At 37.7% G+C, this 16,310-nt stretch overlaps 1 protein-coding gene and 1 long non-coding RNA gene across 2 annotated transcripts; one reads left to right on the top strand and one right to left on the bottom strand.

The window, feature by feature from the left end:
- Positions 1–4,758: 4,758 nt before the first annotated feature.
- oafb (OAF homolog b (Drosophila)) lies at positions 4,759–12,922 on the top strand. Its single transcript, XM_046839261.1, has 4 exons — positions 4,759–5,735; positions 9,036–9,170; positions 9,333–9,513; positions 10,176–12,922. Exons 1-4 carry the CDS (start codon positions 5,511–5,513, stop codon positions 10,436–10,438), a joined length of 804 nt encoding a protein of 267 aa, XP_046695217.1. The 5' UTR covers positions 4,759–5,510; the 3' UTR covers positions 10,439–12,922.
- LOC124379139 lies at positions 5,587–16,306 on the bottom strand. Its single transcript, XR_006924378.1, has 4 exons — positions 16,216–16,306; positions 7,070–7,160; positions 5,895–6,020; positions 5,587–5,725 (listed from the first exon to the last, which is right to left on the bottom strand). It is a non-coding gene; the product is annotated as an uncharacterized LOC124379139 (long non-coding RNA).
- Positions 16,307–16,310: the final 4 nt, after the last annotated feature.

The following is a 16,310-nucleotide window of genomic DNA, read 5'->3' as shown; positions in this document are numbered from 1 at the left end:
ATCAAACTGATCAATTCTTTTACTTTAGCATGTGTACTACCGTGAATGTGTTTTGATGCTGAAAAAAAGCTGTGAGTTGAAATGTTGGCAAATTAAGCAATAATAAAACCTTCAATGTCTATTTTGTGTTTGAGTATCTATTAGTAGAACTAAATATTGTAGGTTCCCTGGTGGTGTAGTGGTTAGGATGCGGCGCTCTCGCCGCTGCGGCCCGGGTTCGATCCCCGGTCAGGGAACCAACCCCAGCCATTAGGATTGCACAAGTCTTAGTGCCGGTCCCAAGCCCGGATAAATGGGGAGGGTTGCGTTAGGAAGGGCATCCAGCGTAAAAACATGTGCCAAATCAAACATGCGGATGATCCGCTGTGGCGACCCCTGATGGGAGAAGCTGAAAGAAAGGCGAAAAAGAGATCCAGGATGACAATGTTCCTGTGCATAAATCCAGCTCCATGAAGATATGCTTAGCATGGGTTGGAGTAGAAGATCTTGAGAGTCTTGATATAAAGCTGACCCTGTTACACACCTTCAGAATGAATGGGAATGCGGACTGTATTGTGCTGAGAAATCACCACAAGCACATAAATGATTGGAACATCTTCCCAGAAGGTTGAGCAAATCAAGACTAAATGTGGAATGGGATGTTAATATGTATCTCATGTTCAGGTTTGATCCCAAAATGACAGCATAAAATTGAATGCCACCGTCTCCAAAGACATTCAATGGCTCCAACTTTGTGGTAACAGTTTGGAAAAGAACCAAATAAGGCTGGAAAAGTCCCAATGCTGTGGTCCATATAGTGCGTATAGAACTATTTGCTATTAAACAACTGTGTAATATGTGGATTACATTACATTCTTTGTACTATAATGATTGTATTTACTTTTATGTGCACAAAAGACATAAAAAAAAACAGTGTGCCAAAGAGGAGGGTCAGGTTTTGTGTCCAAAACAAAGCAGCGACTGCGTTTCAGAAACGTGTGTTTAAACTTTAAACCTGTTTTTATGCGGGCTCTTATCTGCCAGGTGGGTTTGACACATCCACCAATGTCTACAGTGCTTTTTAGAAGAAGTCATTCGGCAAACCGTTTAAACAAACCTTTGTGTGTGTGTGTGTGTGTGTGTGTGTGTGTGTGAGAGAGAGAGATAGAAACAGAGAGAGAGAGAGATTTTTATTCATGGCCAGCAGAGAGAGACATTTTCCAATAAGCATCCCGAAGCACAAGCCTTTATTATCTTTTTTCTACTTATTTCCATGTTTTGGGATACAGATTGAATGTTTAAAACACGTTAACAGATGCTCATTAAGTTGGCCTGTCTTATTATTTAATTGAATTCCTATCTATTTAGGTGATGAATACAATTTTTTAATAATAATTCTTATTTTACATATATACATACATTGTGTGGAAGTTTCGGGAGAAAACACCTTTCTAACCAATCAGAGTTGAATTTTTGACTGTACGTGGCTTTTCTTGAATTGAAAATGTGTGTCTCTTGGGCATGTCCTTATTTTAACTGATTTAGATTTTAAGTTCTTACTGTTCTTACTATTTATCGCTTATTATTATAATTAATATTAATTAAAATAATATATTTATTTAACGAAAAATATTGCTATTATATTCCTATATATTATATTATATTATATTATATTATATTATATTATATTATATTATATTATATTATATTATATTATACTACCATTCGGACTATAAAGACTTAAAGGTATCTAGTGTCTGCAATATTAAACCAAATGATTTGTGTGCACTCTTGCATGCCTTTTTTTGCTCCTCCTAATTAACCAGCATGGGATAATATAATACAAATGAATCTAATAGAATGGTATGTTAAGATAAAGCACACTAACCTCAGCTTTAGTGGTTTAGTTTTAGTTCAACAATAAAATGAAATATGAAAGAATCCCACCACTAAGAACTAAGATGAAGATTAAGACGTGCAGACGAGTAAACCAAAATATATAACAATGGAGAAGTCATATCCTTTGTCGTTTCCTCACACTCTTGTTACAGACACTGCTAATTTAGGCAAATGCGTCCCAGCCAAATTTTTTTTCCTCTCGATTTGCAAAAATAACACAAATCTACCATTTGCATCCACATCATTTTTTTTTTCGTTCTAAAATGAACGATAACCGTCAAAGCATCGCACAAGTATAAACCAGTCCTCCACACTGACATTCACCCCAATTTTGATGTTATATGTAAAGTATGACCTTCTTAATCCTTTGTAAACAAATCATTGGTATGCATAAGTTTGCATCTCCTCAGGACACAGCAAAGGAGACCAAAAAATCTATAATTTAAAGTGTTTTGATACTGAACAAAGCAAAACGTTTATTGAATTTGAGACACCTTTGGGTATTACATCAGATGACACACAGACAAAGCACATACTGTATAATTCGGTACCTATAAAAAGAATAATAATAATTAAAAGATAGTGTCTTCAACGCAGGCAGGTACAGTGTCCTCCACTAATATTTTCACTCTTGGTAAAGGACGGCTGTAAAAAAATTATTTATTGTTGAAATTTTTTTGTTGAAGATTCACAAGGTTACTCTGTTTTACTGATATCAAACAAGAATATCTTTGTAACATATATACATATACACAAACATATACTGTATGTGTCACAATTATTGAGTAAAATATATTTTGTAGTAAATTTCCCACTGATATTTTACATTTATTGGGACTGGGAACAGGAAATTGTTCAACAATGACTTTCTGGTATATGGTGGTAAAAGTATGAGGTAATTTATAGACCAAATTCCCTTTGTCATTCATCACATTCTTATTTTGTGAAACCCAACAACATTTTCTGCCTGGTCTTGGAATTTGACACATATGTTACCTCAGATTTTTATCCCAGTCATGGTTAAACAAGTTCCTGTTTCTGGTCACTGAGAATATACTTTAAATATATATATATATATATATATATATATATATATATATATATATATATATATATATACACTATATTGCCAAAAGTATTGGGTCACCTGGTCATAAGTACAGTATGTGATTTTTGATCATCGCATCCCACATTTAGTCCCAATTTGATCTTATAATTCCCTCCACTCTTCTGGGAAGATGTTCCACTAGAGTTTGGATTGTGCTTATGGATTTTTGTGTTCATCAGCCACAAGGTTGTTATGAAAGGCAGGTACTGATGTAGGTGATGTGAGGAGGCCTGGGGTGCAGTTAGCGTTCACATTGATCCCAAAGGTGTTCAGTAGGGATGAGATCAGAGCTCTATAGCAGGCCACTCAAGATCTTTCTCTCCAAAGCATGTAAACCAGATCTTCAAGGAGCTCACTTTGTGCACAGGGGCATCACCATGTTGGAACAGGTTTGGGTTTCCAAGTTGAATGCAAAATTTTATTATAGCGCCATCTAAAGACGTTCTGTACAATTGAGTGCCTCCAGTTTTGTGGTAACAGTTTGTAAAAGAACAACATATAGCAGGAAAGGTCCGCTGACCCAATACTTTTGGAAATATAGTGTGTGTGTGTGTGTGTGTGTGTGTGTGTGTGTATATATATATATATATATATATATATATATATATATATATATATATATATATAATTCCTATTCCAATAATCGTGCCACACATATATAAGTGAGTAAAATGGTCCTCGAAAGAGCATATTACAGTGGTACCTCCAAAATGTCACTCTCCTTAATTAAGGCCCTGCATCATCGTGATTTTATTGCATTAAAATGGTTTTTCAGTTCTCTTTAAGGAACAAAAAACAACATCACAATCACCATATATTTAACTTTTGTTGAATTATAATTAACCTTTATTAATATATTTGCTATCTATGTATACTTGTCCTTTTTTTCTTATCACTCCTCCCCCTTCCTACAAAGCCCAGTTCCTTGTTTAAATTATAAACCTCTATCTCTATTTCATTACTCCCCCTCTGAAGCAGCTCAAGACCCCTCAACGTTTCTCCTGAAACACTACACGAGCTCGCTGCCGAGGAAAAAGGATCCCAATGAACTTCACAGGCCGCCGAAATGTACGTGCTCGAGTCATTCCATGTCTTTGACGGGACTTCACATGTGTGGCACGCACAACAACGCTGCTACTCACAGCAAAGCCTGGGTGTAATGCAAAAGGATTCAGTGCTAAGCAGGAACTGTGAGAACTTCTGTTTTAACCGCAGTTTTATCACTTACTGACATTTAGTTGTGTTTCTGTTAAACTTTGAACCAGTCCAGACTGCAGACTCAACCCTCCATTCACTCCACCCACTTTGCTCCTGCTGACCCTGAACTCTGTCCATTATCAGCACAAAGACCTGCAGAGGGGCCCCTGAATTTCTCCCTGCCAAAGCTGCTGCACCAACATCAGTCACATACTAGTGGTTGTGTTTAAAGAAAAATAAAAGTACATGCAAATATTATTTCCTTTTATAACAGAATAATAAGCAATTGCAAATCAGACTATTATCAGGATTAGTTCATTCATTATTTATCTACCCTCTTATTTAGATGTCTTTTTTGCTGAATGTATTTGTGTTTATTTTTAGCTGTGTAATCGGATTAAAGTTAACAAATCACAAAGTTTATTTTGGCATCAAATATCTTGTAGATTTTTTTGTATATTACACATCATATACTACAGTGTGAAAAATACAAATAATATCCATGAACCAATTTTGTATTTATTATACAGACAGACAGACAGACAGACAGACATATAGATAGATAGATAGATAGATAGATAGATAGATAGATAGATAGATAGATAGATAGATAGATTGATTGATTGTTAGTACAGGTATACAGCAACGTAATGCAGTTTAGTGTGGTGGACAGACAGACAGACAGACAGACAGACAGACAGACAGACAGACAGATTAATTAATTAATAAGGAATATGTGAGATGTGAATGAGAATAAGAGTAACAATGATTTGCTTTGGTAAATAGACAAGGGACAGACTCTTGAAACCAAGCACAGTAACCTAATAGGAAACAGAAATGAAACATAATTTTATCAATTATTGTTTACTTTTTAATCAGTGTTGTAATTAACTAATAAGCAAAACAAAACAAAAAAGTCCCATATTTCTTTTGAAAGCGGCGCGCTCCCGTTTGCGCGTGGCCGCCGGGGTCCGGAGGAAGTGACGGCGGAGAGACGCGTGAGAGCTGCACTGGGGGGGTTGTAATGGAGCGGAGTGGGGGGAGTGGGAGCTCAGGGGGACAAAGTTACAACTCTTACAACCAACAGACGGAGTGAGGGGAAAAAACAAAAAAACTACTCCAGAATACTAATCTACAGGGGGAAAGAGCCCAGCGCGTGCAGGTTGGGGTGAAGGAAAGCCTGGAGTGTGTGGAAGAAGAGAAGTTGCAGTGAAGATGAGAGATTTTCGACTGTGAGATTTTGCACTTCTGCAGGCGACATGATGAACCATTGTTGTGTTGAACGAGCCCTGAGCGACTTTCCTCCCCAGTGTTTCGGCTTGTCCTAATGTCCCCGAGCAGTGTGTTTTCAGTCTCAGTCCGGGTCAGTGTGCTGCTTCTGGCTCTCCTGCTCTCGGGGAGTGTGTGTGCAGAGCTGAAAGTCCTGGTGCGCCTGGACGATGGACAGATCAGTGCAGAGACTTTAGAGTCGGACAGCGAGAGGGACATCATCAGTGTGGAGCTCAGGCACACAGACGGCACTCTCACCACCTTCCTGGCAGACTTCAAACGGGTGAGTGAACACACACACACACACACACACACACACACACACACACACACACACACACACACACAGGAAATACTCAAGAACATTAAAAAGTACTGTAGACTATAAGAGGCACAGATTATAAACATAAACATGGAGAAACCAGATCTTCATTAGTCTTACTTTTACTCCAAATCCTGACACCATGAACCTGAGCAGTTTAGACTGATCCTCTGCTCCTGGATTGATGTTTCTCACAAATGTTGAAATGTACAAAATAAAGTGTGTATGGATTAAAAAGAATACAAACTAAGAAAGAGAGAAAAGATGGAAAGGCAGGAAAAAGAAAGAGAACATTTATTGAGATCATTGATATTCCACTGATGATGATGATGATGATGATGAAAACATCAGAGAATTCTACTCATACTAAGAGGAAGAAGAAAAGAAATAAAAGAAAGAGTTCATTTACTTCCACTATTATTATTATTATAATAATAATATCATCATCATCATCATCATCATTATTATTATTATTATTATTATTATTATAAACACTGTAAATATGCTTTACAAAGTAAACATGTTGAAAATAAAAATGTATAAATAATAATAAAGTAACCATAAAACTTTAGGATCAAATGGTAAAATTATATATTAATACAGCGGTTTCTACTACTGCTAATAATTATACAATAATAGCAGTTATTTCACTAATATTATTAATATTATTATTATTATACTGTATTTATAAACAAAATCTTTTTTTTTTCTAAATATTAATTTACTATCAAAGTAGTCAAAATACTTTTATCTATAAATAGTACTATTATATAATAATTCATTGGGTTCTACTACTACTGCTAATTATAATAAAATATATATACATGATGATAATAATTTCACTATTATTCTTATTTTTATGATTTTTTTTCCAGAAACTTTACAAAGAATAAATGCAAATAAAAATAATAAATAAAAAGTAAAAAAACCCTAATTTTAAGAATGATTGTTTAAAAAAAAAAAGAGAGAATAAAAATCTAGAAATTCTTAAAACAATAAATACAAAAAATAATAATAAATAAATGTGTATAATCAAATATATTGATCACGGCGGATAATTGTAGGTCAGGAAAAAAAAAATCTACACTTTTTAAATTCTTAATAAGGTATTGGATCTGTAAGGTTTTGTTTCTGCCGTGTGCAATTAAAGTAAAATAGAAATATATAGAGCTGCATGAACGGCTCATCAGGTCCAGTTATGTACTTCAGTGATGTTCCAAAGTTCTGAATAAAACAGTACGACAAATCCGACACCTAAATCATGCATACATAATATGAAAAATGTCCCCCTTTACCCTGTCAGCTGGAGCTGGTATTATATTACCCTCAGACTTTCCTGAATTAGAGATTCTTTTCTTCCAACTTCTCATCTGGTTCATTCAGCGACTGCAAAGAAATTTCCGTTACAAGTTTAATGCTTCATGTGAAGATTGTGGTAGTATAACTGAGCTGCACATAGAGCAATAGATAGGACACGAAACATCCGGAAGGTTCTCCCTCACTAGCTGAACAGCCTGAGTGTAGTGAAGTGTCAGTCAAACCTAGTCAAATGGGTTGGGTCAATTAGTAAAAACCCTCTTTCACCGTGTACATCAGTCATTTAAATGCTACATAGGGTATTTTTGATTTAAATCCGGCTCCATTTTTCCTGGTTCAGGTGTCAGCATAAACCGCTAAAGAGAAACGGGCCGGTTTAGTCGCGCTCGGTGGGAGTTTTTGGAGACGAATATCATAACAGGGTTTTTTGTTTGTTTCGAATGTCTCCCCACTGACCATTGCCAAATCTGGCAACCTGTTGTCACTTGAAACCAAACCCCCCCACAAAATTGTTAGCCATTACCAAACAACAGTTCAAAGTATTTGGTGTCCTGTTAAAACGCTGATCAGTCGGAATTCAAATACATTTTTTTTTTTGCTTGACACAACCTCAAAAACAAATCAATTTCCCAGTATGTTCAGTTATTCTTTAGCTATCTAATATTTTTCTTCATACCAGAGATTTCATTGGGGTGTGCACCTTCAAAAACAGCCAGTATTATGGGACCAAGGGTCAAATTCTTCTCACTGACCATAGCGTAAAGAGCTTCAACACCATGACTTCCCACCAAACCCCTCCAAAATCAGTTGTGCTTAAACACGTCTCATTCTGCAACCTCGGCCCTTCCTTCCGTAAAAGCTAAACGGTCCAATATAAGCTCTTAAGAATGCAACGCTCTCTATTGACTCCTTCTCTTTCGCCCTGAAAGCCACTGCTCGCTGGATTTAGTACAAATGTAGCACTTTGGGTTGTAATGAGAAAGCAGCTTCAAAGTGCATTATGGGATCTGTAAGGCAGCTGAAGCCCTTGGGGTCAGAGAAGGAGTATGGGTTTGAGTTTCATGTTTCCGAATCAGCTGTTAGCCTTTGAGCTCTTGATTGTCTGCAACTTTAGGTCCTTGATGGTTTTTGCTTTAAAAGCTCCGCCCACATACAACAGAGAATCTGATACTTGCTGTACACTTAGCTAGCCACAAGCTTCAGGATCTTAGGGGTTGTAATCTGTTGGATTCGTGTGCTATATGCTCGATTCTGACAGGAAAATAACTGGTCCGTTTGACTAAAAGTATGCGTTGGCGTCTGAATGAGACGTGACAAACAGCTCAACATCGAGACAATAAGAGAAAAAGTTTCCATCGTGTGTTTAAAAGTATAAACTGATTTATGGGAAACGGTTAATAAGATACTTGCATGCTTTCCCATGGACAGTAAAAAAAAAAAACATTTGCTGGCCTTTTGCTTGATGTTTTAAGCAAAGCTAAAACTTGTGAGTCCATGCCTATGTTTGACTTAAAGCTTAAAAGCCTTCTGGTTAATTGAGCAGCATATTTGCCGTCGAAAAATCCATTTACGTAACTGATATAGCTCCCCTTTTTACAATATTGGTTTCTGCTTGATATTCTGCTACAGATTTCAACGTATCCTTCTTTGTACATGATTTGAATTGTCTGTATGCCAGTTGTAGCATCATTATTTAAACAAGTTGAACCACCGTATTTGCATTTGCTAAATTAAAATCAGGCTGAGTTTACCGATCTGGGATGGAATCTTGGCAAGCTAAAATATTCCTCCATAAACAACTTAGAAGGACACATCTGTAGTGCTGTTAATATTTACAAATGTCTAGTCTCCCAACATTGTGCAACATTCATCAGCTCTACATTACCGCCGATTGACGCTGTAACAGACCAGCATGAGGACCTTATTTTGGGTTTTTTTCCTTAGCATGTGAAGATCTTGAGGGTGCTGGTGCTGGGGGAACCGGAGAGGGGCCAGACACAGTACCAGGGCCTGTGTTTCATCAGCAGGCTAGAACATGGAGAGATCATCCCAAGTGAGGCCATGGTCAGACTGAGACAGGTTAGACATAAAGACATGAACTGATACGCTAATCCCACTGATCATAATGATCCATTGGTTTAACAAGAAATTGCTGGTTATTATTATTTTAACAAACCAAAGTCCGTTAAATATCCATAAAAATATGCCATACAATGTCTTGTTCCGGACCGAACCTTCTAGAAAAACCCTCATGTGGTGCGGACCGCCGAGGAGAAGCGTGGTCTGGAGAGGATGAGCATGAACATGGCGGTGAATTTGACTCTATCCTGGCACCTCAGCGCCCATATCCGCAGCATGTGCCGCGACGCCCAAGACTTCATCTACACGCGCGAGCAGGACGTCAAATACTGGCTAGAAAAGGGTTGGTGTTTTGTTATATGGAAAGTCCTTCATTGGAAATTTCATGGTTCATACGTGCCATAATCTAAGATTACAAAAAGTCGTAGCAGTACGAGAATAAAATCCAAATAATTTGAATTTAGAAAAAAAAAATCTGATTTGCGAGAAACCACGTGGAGGGTTTAAGTCTACTCGAGGTTTAGCAATAAGAAATTCTTTGTACTTTGACGCATCAGCACGGAGTTATAATTAGGAAACAGACACTGCAGCTGTTATGGAGAAACTCTGTTTATTCAGAAAAAAACAATCAGACGGACGTTAACGAAACCGAACCTCCTGCGCGGTCTGAAATGGCAACCATTGGTCAAGGATATCGAAGGTTACATCCGCGTGCTATGCTTCTCAAGAGACTTTAAGATTTAAAGATGTATTCAAAGAAATCGACCCTGAAAGAGTTAAACACTGACGCATTGCCAGTACTACAGCCGGGGGTCCCAATGCTTTATGGCATATAGATTCATAGTTAGTGAGCCAAAAATACAAAAAACAGCTTGTCCGCTAAACCTTCCTGTGTTGGATATCATAAACCTGAACATAGAAGGAGTCCCCAATAACAAAAACTGGAGACTCCTTCCAACAATGCACCTACATTCTGTCTTAAAAAAAAAAAATTAATCTCTGCAGGTGTCGAAGGCTCCATATTCAAGGCGTTCCCCCAGAACGGCAAGAACGCAGCCCTGCCGCGTTGCAGCGCGACTGCGGATCCGTGGCAGCCGTGCTCCTGTAGCTACACCGTGAGGCTGGAGTGGTACCCGTGTATGCTGAAATACTGCCGTGGCCACGGGCCGAGCCCTTACAAGTGCGGGATCAAGAGCTGCAGCAAGGCGTACCGCTTCGACTTCCACACGCCACGCAAGCAGCAGTGCATGTGGGACGAGGAGAGCTAACCGCATAACGAATACCAGTGTTACGAGGTGCCTTCAAATAGTTCTTAATGGTAAAATGGTAACAAAGTGTTGCTTCGCTGTATTCAGGATGATTTGTATTATTGTCGCATGTATGCGTTTTTAGACTCTAATATCTTCAGGTTTGCCTTTAGGGAGAGAGATTTCGATCAAGCTGATCACTGGCCTCAAGGCAGAGAGTCACATGACTGGCCTTGGCTCAGGAAAGAGGTGTTTGCTCGGATTCTGCATGAACTCCTTTGTTGACATTGTAAACGTCACGTATTTTATGTTACCGTTTTTTAGTAACTTTCTGCATCTGGAATGGGAAGGACGTGTATAATAGAATGGATTTTTTTTTGGTATGTTCTTAGTGTTAAACACAAATTGGCCACTGTTTTATATACATGCCGTTATCTAAACCATGATGGTGCAGCTCAAGAGCTTTAGTTAATATTTACATCAAACGTTCACATGGATTTTGACGTGCAGAAACCTCTATGGTTTACACATACAGGTGTGGGAGAAAAACAAAAACATCCACCCAGTGGTAAGATTTTACATTTATGGCATTTGGCAGACACCCTTGTAGTGAGAGACTTACAACTAAGGATTAAGGGCCTTGCTCAAGGGCCCAGCAGTGGCAGCATGGTAAGGGTCAGAGGAGAACCATCAGAAGGCTATAGTAACTACAAGGTTGTATCAAAAAGTTTTAAGACTCACTCTGTTTACAAGAAAGTACTTCATTTAAGTTTACACACGATCACCTTCAAAATAGTCCCCCTTGCACAGCAATACAGCGCTCCCAGCGTTCCTGCCACATCTGGAACGTGTCCTGGAGGTCTTTCTTTCGAAGTGTGTCAACCACATTCTGTTGCTCGCACTGGATCTTTGCAACCGTGTCAAAACGGCGACCTTTGAGACGGATCTTTATTTTCAGGAAGATCCAGGGTGGGTGGGTGTGTTAGTGAGATCATATTGTTTTCCGGCGAGAAATTCACGTCTGAGGAGACCTCGGTGACTAGGTTCACCCTTGGTCCGAATAGCAGACGTGGTAACGCACGTGGTCGGAACAGCACCGGTCGCACAGTCCCACGTTTCCACTCTGACTTATGACTTATGGGTCGGTGCTCCCTGCGACTATGCGTGCAGCCTTGTGCTGCCCTCTGTTGGTACTTCCTTGTAAGCACTTAACAGTAAGAATTCTCCAAACTCGCACTACATCAAGTGGATGAGCTGCACCAACAGAACACTACATCGGGTTCTACCCCTCATATGTACTTTACAGCACAGTGAAATTCTCTCTTTGCATGTCCCAGCAATGTTTGGAAGATGGGGAGAGCAATGATACGAGTTCAGAGGGTTAAGGGTATGTGGCAGTATCCCAACCCTCCAATCAGTAACCCAGAGTCTTAACCAATGCTCTACCACCTGCCACACACAAGTGAGAAGGCATTCATTTTAAAGCAATGAACTTCAACTACATTAGGCAGTGCGGGGATTTGAACTCATTAAACAGTTTAAGCACTGAATCTGCATTATTTTACGCATTGTACAGATCGTTGTGTAATTATACTTTCCTTTGTACCGGTGTTCCTATTAAAGTGGTCACTGGGTGTCTATTATATGGCTTAAGTATGTGAAATTTTCTTACTCAACCATAGTATTATTTGGTGATATCATCATTATATAATTGTATTTAATTTTTTTTGCTTCGGCGACATGCACACCAGACGTGTTTTGTTACGTTTTAAAGGTACACACAAACTTACACACAAACTCTACACTAAACTGTGACCATTAGACTGTGAGAAAAGCACAGGCCCCGGTTTCAAACTTTTTTTTTACGCATGAAGGTTTAGCCGTATAATAAGCTCAGACTTACGAACAAAACAAGCTACACTGGCAGCTTTATTACTATTATTACTACTACTATCTTTATTACTATTTTTATTTTTTTTTTCTGTTGTCTATTTATTGCTAAATATATTCAAGTGATGCCAGACGCACTGTTCATACTCACCCTGACCCTGACTAATGATCTCATTTACATTTCAATAAGCTCATTGCTACGATCGGGGACGGCACGGCGGCCGGATGAACCTTGTACACAATGCAATGTTGTTATAAGGATCGCATTTTAATTTTTTTTAGTCTGTAGTGAATATATTACAGATTACACCACACTATGGTACTGGTACAGGATTATGACATTATATATAAAAAGGTATGTGTTTACATGTGTTTTATGTAATATGTGTATGTTGGTGGCTCGTGTACTGAAAAACGCATGTGCTCAGGTTTCTCCGTTTTATTGCTGGATATGATGAATTACTGACACTTACAGTCTTACAGTGTTGCGAATGTGATTTTAAAAGCATGTACCATGTTTCGCTTTTCTTTTACAGCGAATCGGATATCAAACAGCATGTAGAACTAATTTCTTAGGCCAGTGTAAATAACGAAAATAAACTTTATATTTCAGTATGTTTCCATGTATGTGTGTGAGTTTGTTATACATGGTCTGGGGTTCACATTTGGTTTAATGACGTAACAAGCAACCACTATGAGATTCCTATTCCTAAAGATTTCTATGACTTGACTGCAGGGGAACAACCGGAAAGAATTCACCGCTTATAACGAATCAGAATGGATTAACTCGATAGACCATAGTATTTTAAGTTCTTTATACTGTCATGATGTTAAGTTCTTGATTCTGATTGGACGGAACGAATTCTTAATTCATTTGACTGCCAGAAATGTAATCATCATTATTGTGCTCATCGTAATACTTAGGCAAGGATTAATATTGGCCTTACTTCCAATGCTGCTTGGAAAGTAGCTCAGTGGATAAGATGTTTGATCAGAAGGGCATGGGTTCAAATCCCAAATATGTTGCTCTGGACTACTTAAATTATGCTTTATTATTAATAATAAAGATGAGCATAGTTGCATATATGATGAGCTGCATTGTTGGATATAGTGAAGATTTAAGGAAGGAGTCTCCAGTGTCAGAAGTTTTATATCAGTGGGCTTTTTTAAATGTTTTAATCTAGTGAATTGAATACTTTGACTTTTTTTTTAACTATATTTCAAGCACAAAAATATATTGTAATTATTATTCTAAAAAACCTATGAAATGAACTTCTGAAACTGATACCCATGCATGTATGTACCAAAATTGTATTAACAATTTCTCCAAAATAATCTAGCTGTTTGTACTCAGAAATATGTTTATTTGCCATTAGTTCATTATTTTTTCAGTGTGTTTTAATAAATGATCATTACTGAACTTCAGCTGATCTTCACACACTTTGTTCCTTTGGTGAATAGCTGATTTTCTAACTTTTTTCTTCATTGTCACTTTCTTCTCAAATTGCACTGTAATTATTATATATATAATATTTACTTAAAAACAATAGCAAGTTTATTCAGTGTTAAATGCTTTAATGAAGATGACGCCATTGTTTAACAGGGTGTATGAATTCACGAGGTTTGTTTTGCCGCCGTTATGTTTTACTTTTTAACTCTGCCCTCTAGTGTCAGTTTGGTAGCTCAGTGCACACACACACACACACACACACACACACACACACACACACACACACACACAATTGTGAAAATAGGCCTTTGGCATCTGCTCACTTATCAGGATGTCCTGTTCAAACAAACAAAAAAAAAAAAGCCCTATCATAACCAGCACTACACACAAGCTCCAGTGGAAAGCCGATGTTCATTGTGTGGTACTTGATACGTTTCCTATGAGTTTTGCATCTGCTTTTTACAACTATATATAAATACTCAAGTCTGACCATTTTCAAAATACACAGTGCAAAAAATCTGGATTTGTGGATTTATATTGAGAGCTCTGACGATCAACTCAGAGGAAGTTTCTCTTCAGAACAAAGGAGAATATTGTGGTTATAAGTGATGCGAGTCTGAATTTCCGAAATGCTGCAAATGCACTGTTGAATCTTTGTATGCTTTTAACAAAAACAATATTCTATATACAGTACTAATTTTTCAATATCCTGTCTCAAATTGATTACAAAAGAGGTTTTTGTCCAAGGGTTTAGTATATAAGTGAACAATATATATATATATATATATATATGTGTGTATGCATAGATGGAGATGGTAGCCTAGTAGTCTAGTAGTTAAGGCATTGGACTGTGGATCAGTGGGTTTGAGTCCCAGCCATACCAGGCTGCCACTTTTGGGTCCTTGAGCACCCCCCCCCCAATGGTTCTTCAGTTATGGGAATGGAGATAAAGTTCTCCACCATTGACTCTCATATTAAGTTACCAAACAAAAGCCACAACACACAGTGCAGAAATCTGAATGTCGATTTTTAGATTTCTATTTTGATCTCTAATGTTCAATTCGGAGGAAGTGTCTCTTCTTGAGAATCTTCTGACACCTGATAGGAAATAGTATAAAGTAAACAGCCAGTAAGAGCCTTTAGAAGAAAGGATATTCAGCTTATGAGAGTATTGTAATAAGCACATTACTGTCTTTATGATCACAGTAGCAGTTCCTAAGCACTCATTTTCAGTCAAAGCAGAGTGATGAGTCTGAATGTCTGGCACAAATGTACTACCCAGTCCTTCAGTTACTCTTCTACGTCACGACTGTGTCACTTATATAAAAGCATCTTATTAAAAAAGATTTAATATACAGTACAATTTTACAGTAACCTGTCTGAAATGCAATACTAAGGGTTTTTTTGTCCAGAGGGTTCATGAAGACTTGACAAGAATGATATTGGGGAAATATAAAGAAAACATTGTGTTTTTGTAATGATATTTGACTGCACTGAAATGCAAGGATTTTTTTTTGTTGTTGTTGCCAAAATCATGACATTCGATGTTAAAAAAAAAAAAGCAGAAATGTTTTTTTTAAAGGCCTGTGAGAGACATTGTTCTCATGCCACGGATTAGTGTCAGTTACAGTTTGAAAGCAAGCCAGTGACATTATACTTTGCGTTTCTCGAAACGTGTAAAATGAGCGGAAATGTACCTACGAGCGTAGGTCTGTGAGCTCGCAGAATGTATACGGTGAATGTGTTGTGCTACGTTAAAATTGGAGTTACGGATGCTTCCCGCAGATTTGTTTCCCGTCGCTTATCAAATGCTAGCAAGATCATAACATGGGATAATTTCCAGTTTACTTTTGATTGATTTGGAATAAAGGCTTGTAGACGTCTGATGAAAAAGAAGACGCTTTAGGTTGAGACAAAGCTAGCGAATCGGAATCAATTCATTTGTTTATTTGTTTGTGGTAACGTAATTGAATATTAATTGCTATCTCACCACAGTACAAATGCCTGAGGTAAATAAAGTACGTGAAGGTTTTTTTTTTAATTACAGGCCGTGTTCTTATTTACATTGGGTCACATTGTTACTATGATTATGGAGAAATGTAGTGAAAGGAAAGTTTATTCTTTTAAATTGCAGTATCATGTAAAAGTAAAGCATGTAAAGCAAGAATCCAAGTATATACATCTTTTAGTTGGTTTGTTTGGTTTTTCTTTCCTTCGAAATACGCCAACTTATTCAAACTCATGAAACAATGTCAGAAATTTGTTTCCTACTTTATAGCAAACATCATGGTCAACTTCAGTCATTTGCAAGCTGGCTACCTTATCGCCCCTTTAAACCCTTACAAGCGTGCTTTTGTGTCAACATAAACACTCCAGGCAAGAAACAGACACATTTCAGGTTTGAGAAGTGACACACGCACACACTCTCATGCACACACACACACACAAACACACTCACCTGAGTTTCTGCAGTTTGCCGTCTCCCCCTGTGTTGTTTTATGCAAAAAGAGTGCGTCTGGATAGGACGCACTGTAGGCCTTATGCAAATCAGCT

This window comes from Silurus meridionalis, chromosome 25, assembly GCF_014805685.1.
Source record: "Silurus meridionalis isolate SWU-2019-XX chromosome 25, ASM1480568v1, whole genome shotgun sequence".
Lineage (NCBI taxonomy): Eukaryota > Metazoa > Chordata > Actinopteri > Siluriformes > Siluridae > Silurus > Silurus meridionalis.
Note: the sequence above shows the minus strand (reverse complement) of the source record. Positions and strands in the feature narration are given on the sequence as shown.

Coding starts and splice junctions, on each gene's coding strand:
- oafb (XM_046839261.1), top strand. CDS start 5,511: ATGTCCCCGAGCAGTGTGTTTTCAGTCTCAGTCCGGGTCAGTGTGCTG. Junction 5,736..9,035: donor TCCTGGCAGACTTCAAACGG/GTGAGTGAACAC, acceptor TTTTTTCCTTAG/CATGTGAAGATCTTGAGGGT. Junction 9,514..10,175: donor CAAATACTGGCTAGAAAAGG/GTTGGTGTTTTG, acceptor TAATCTCTGCAG/GTGTCGAAGGCTCCATATTC.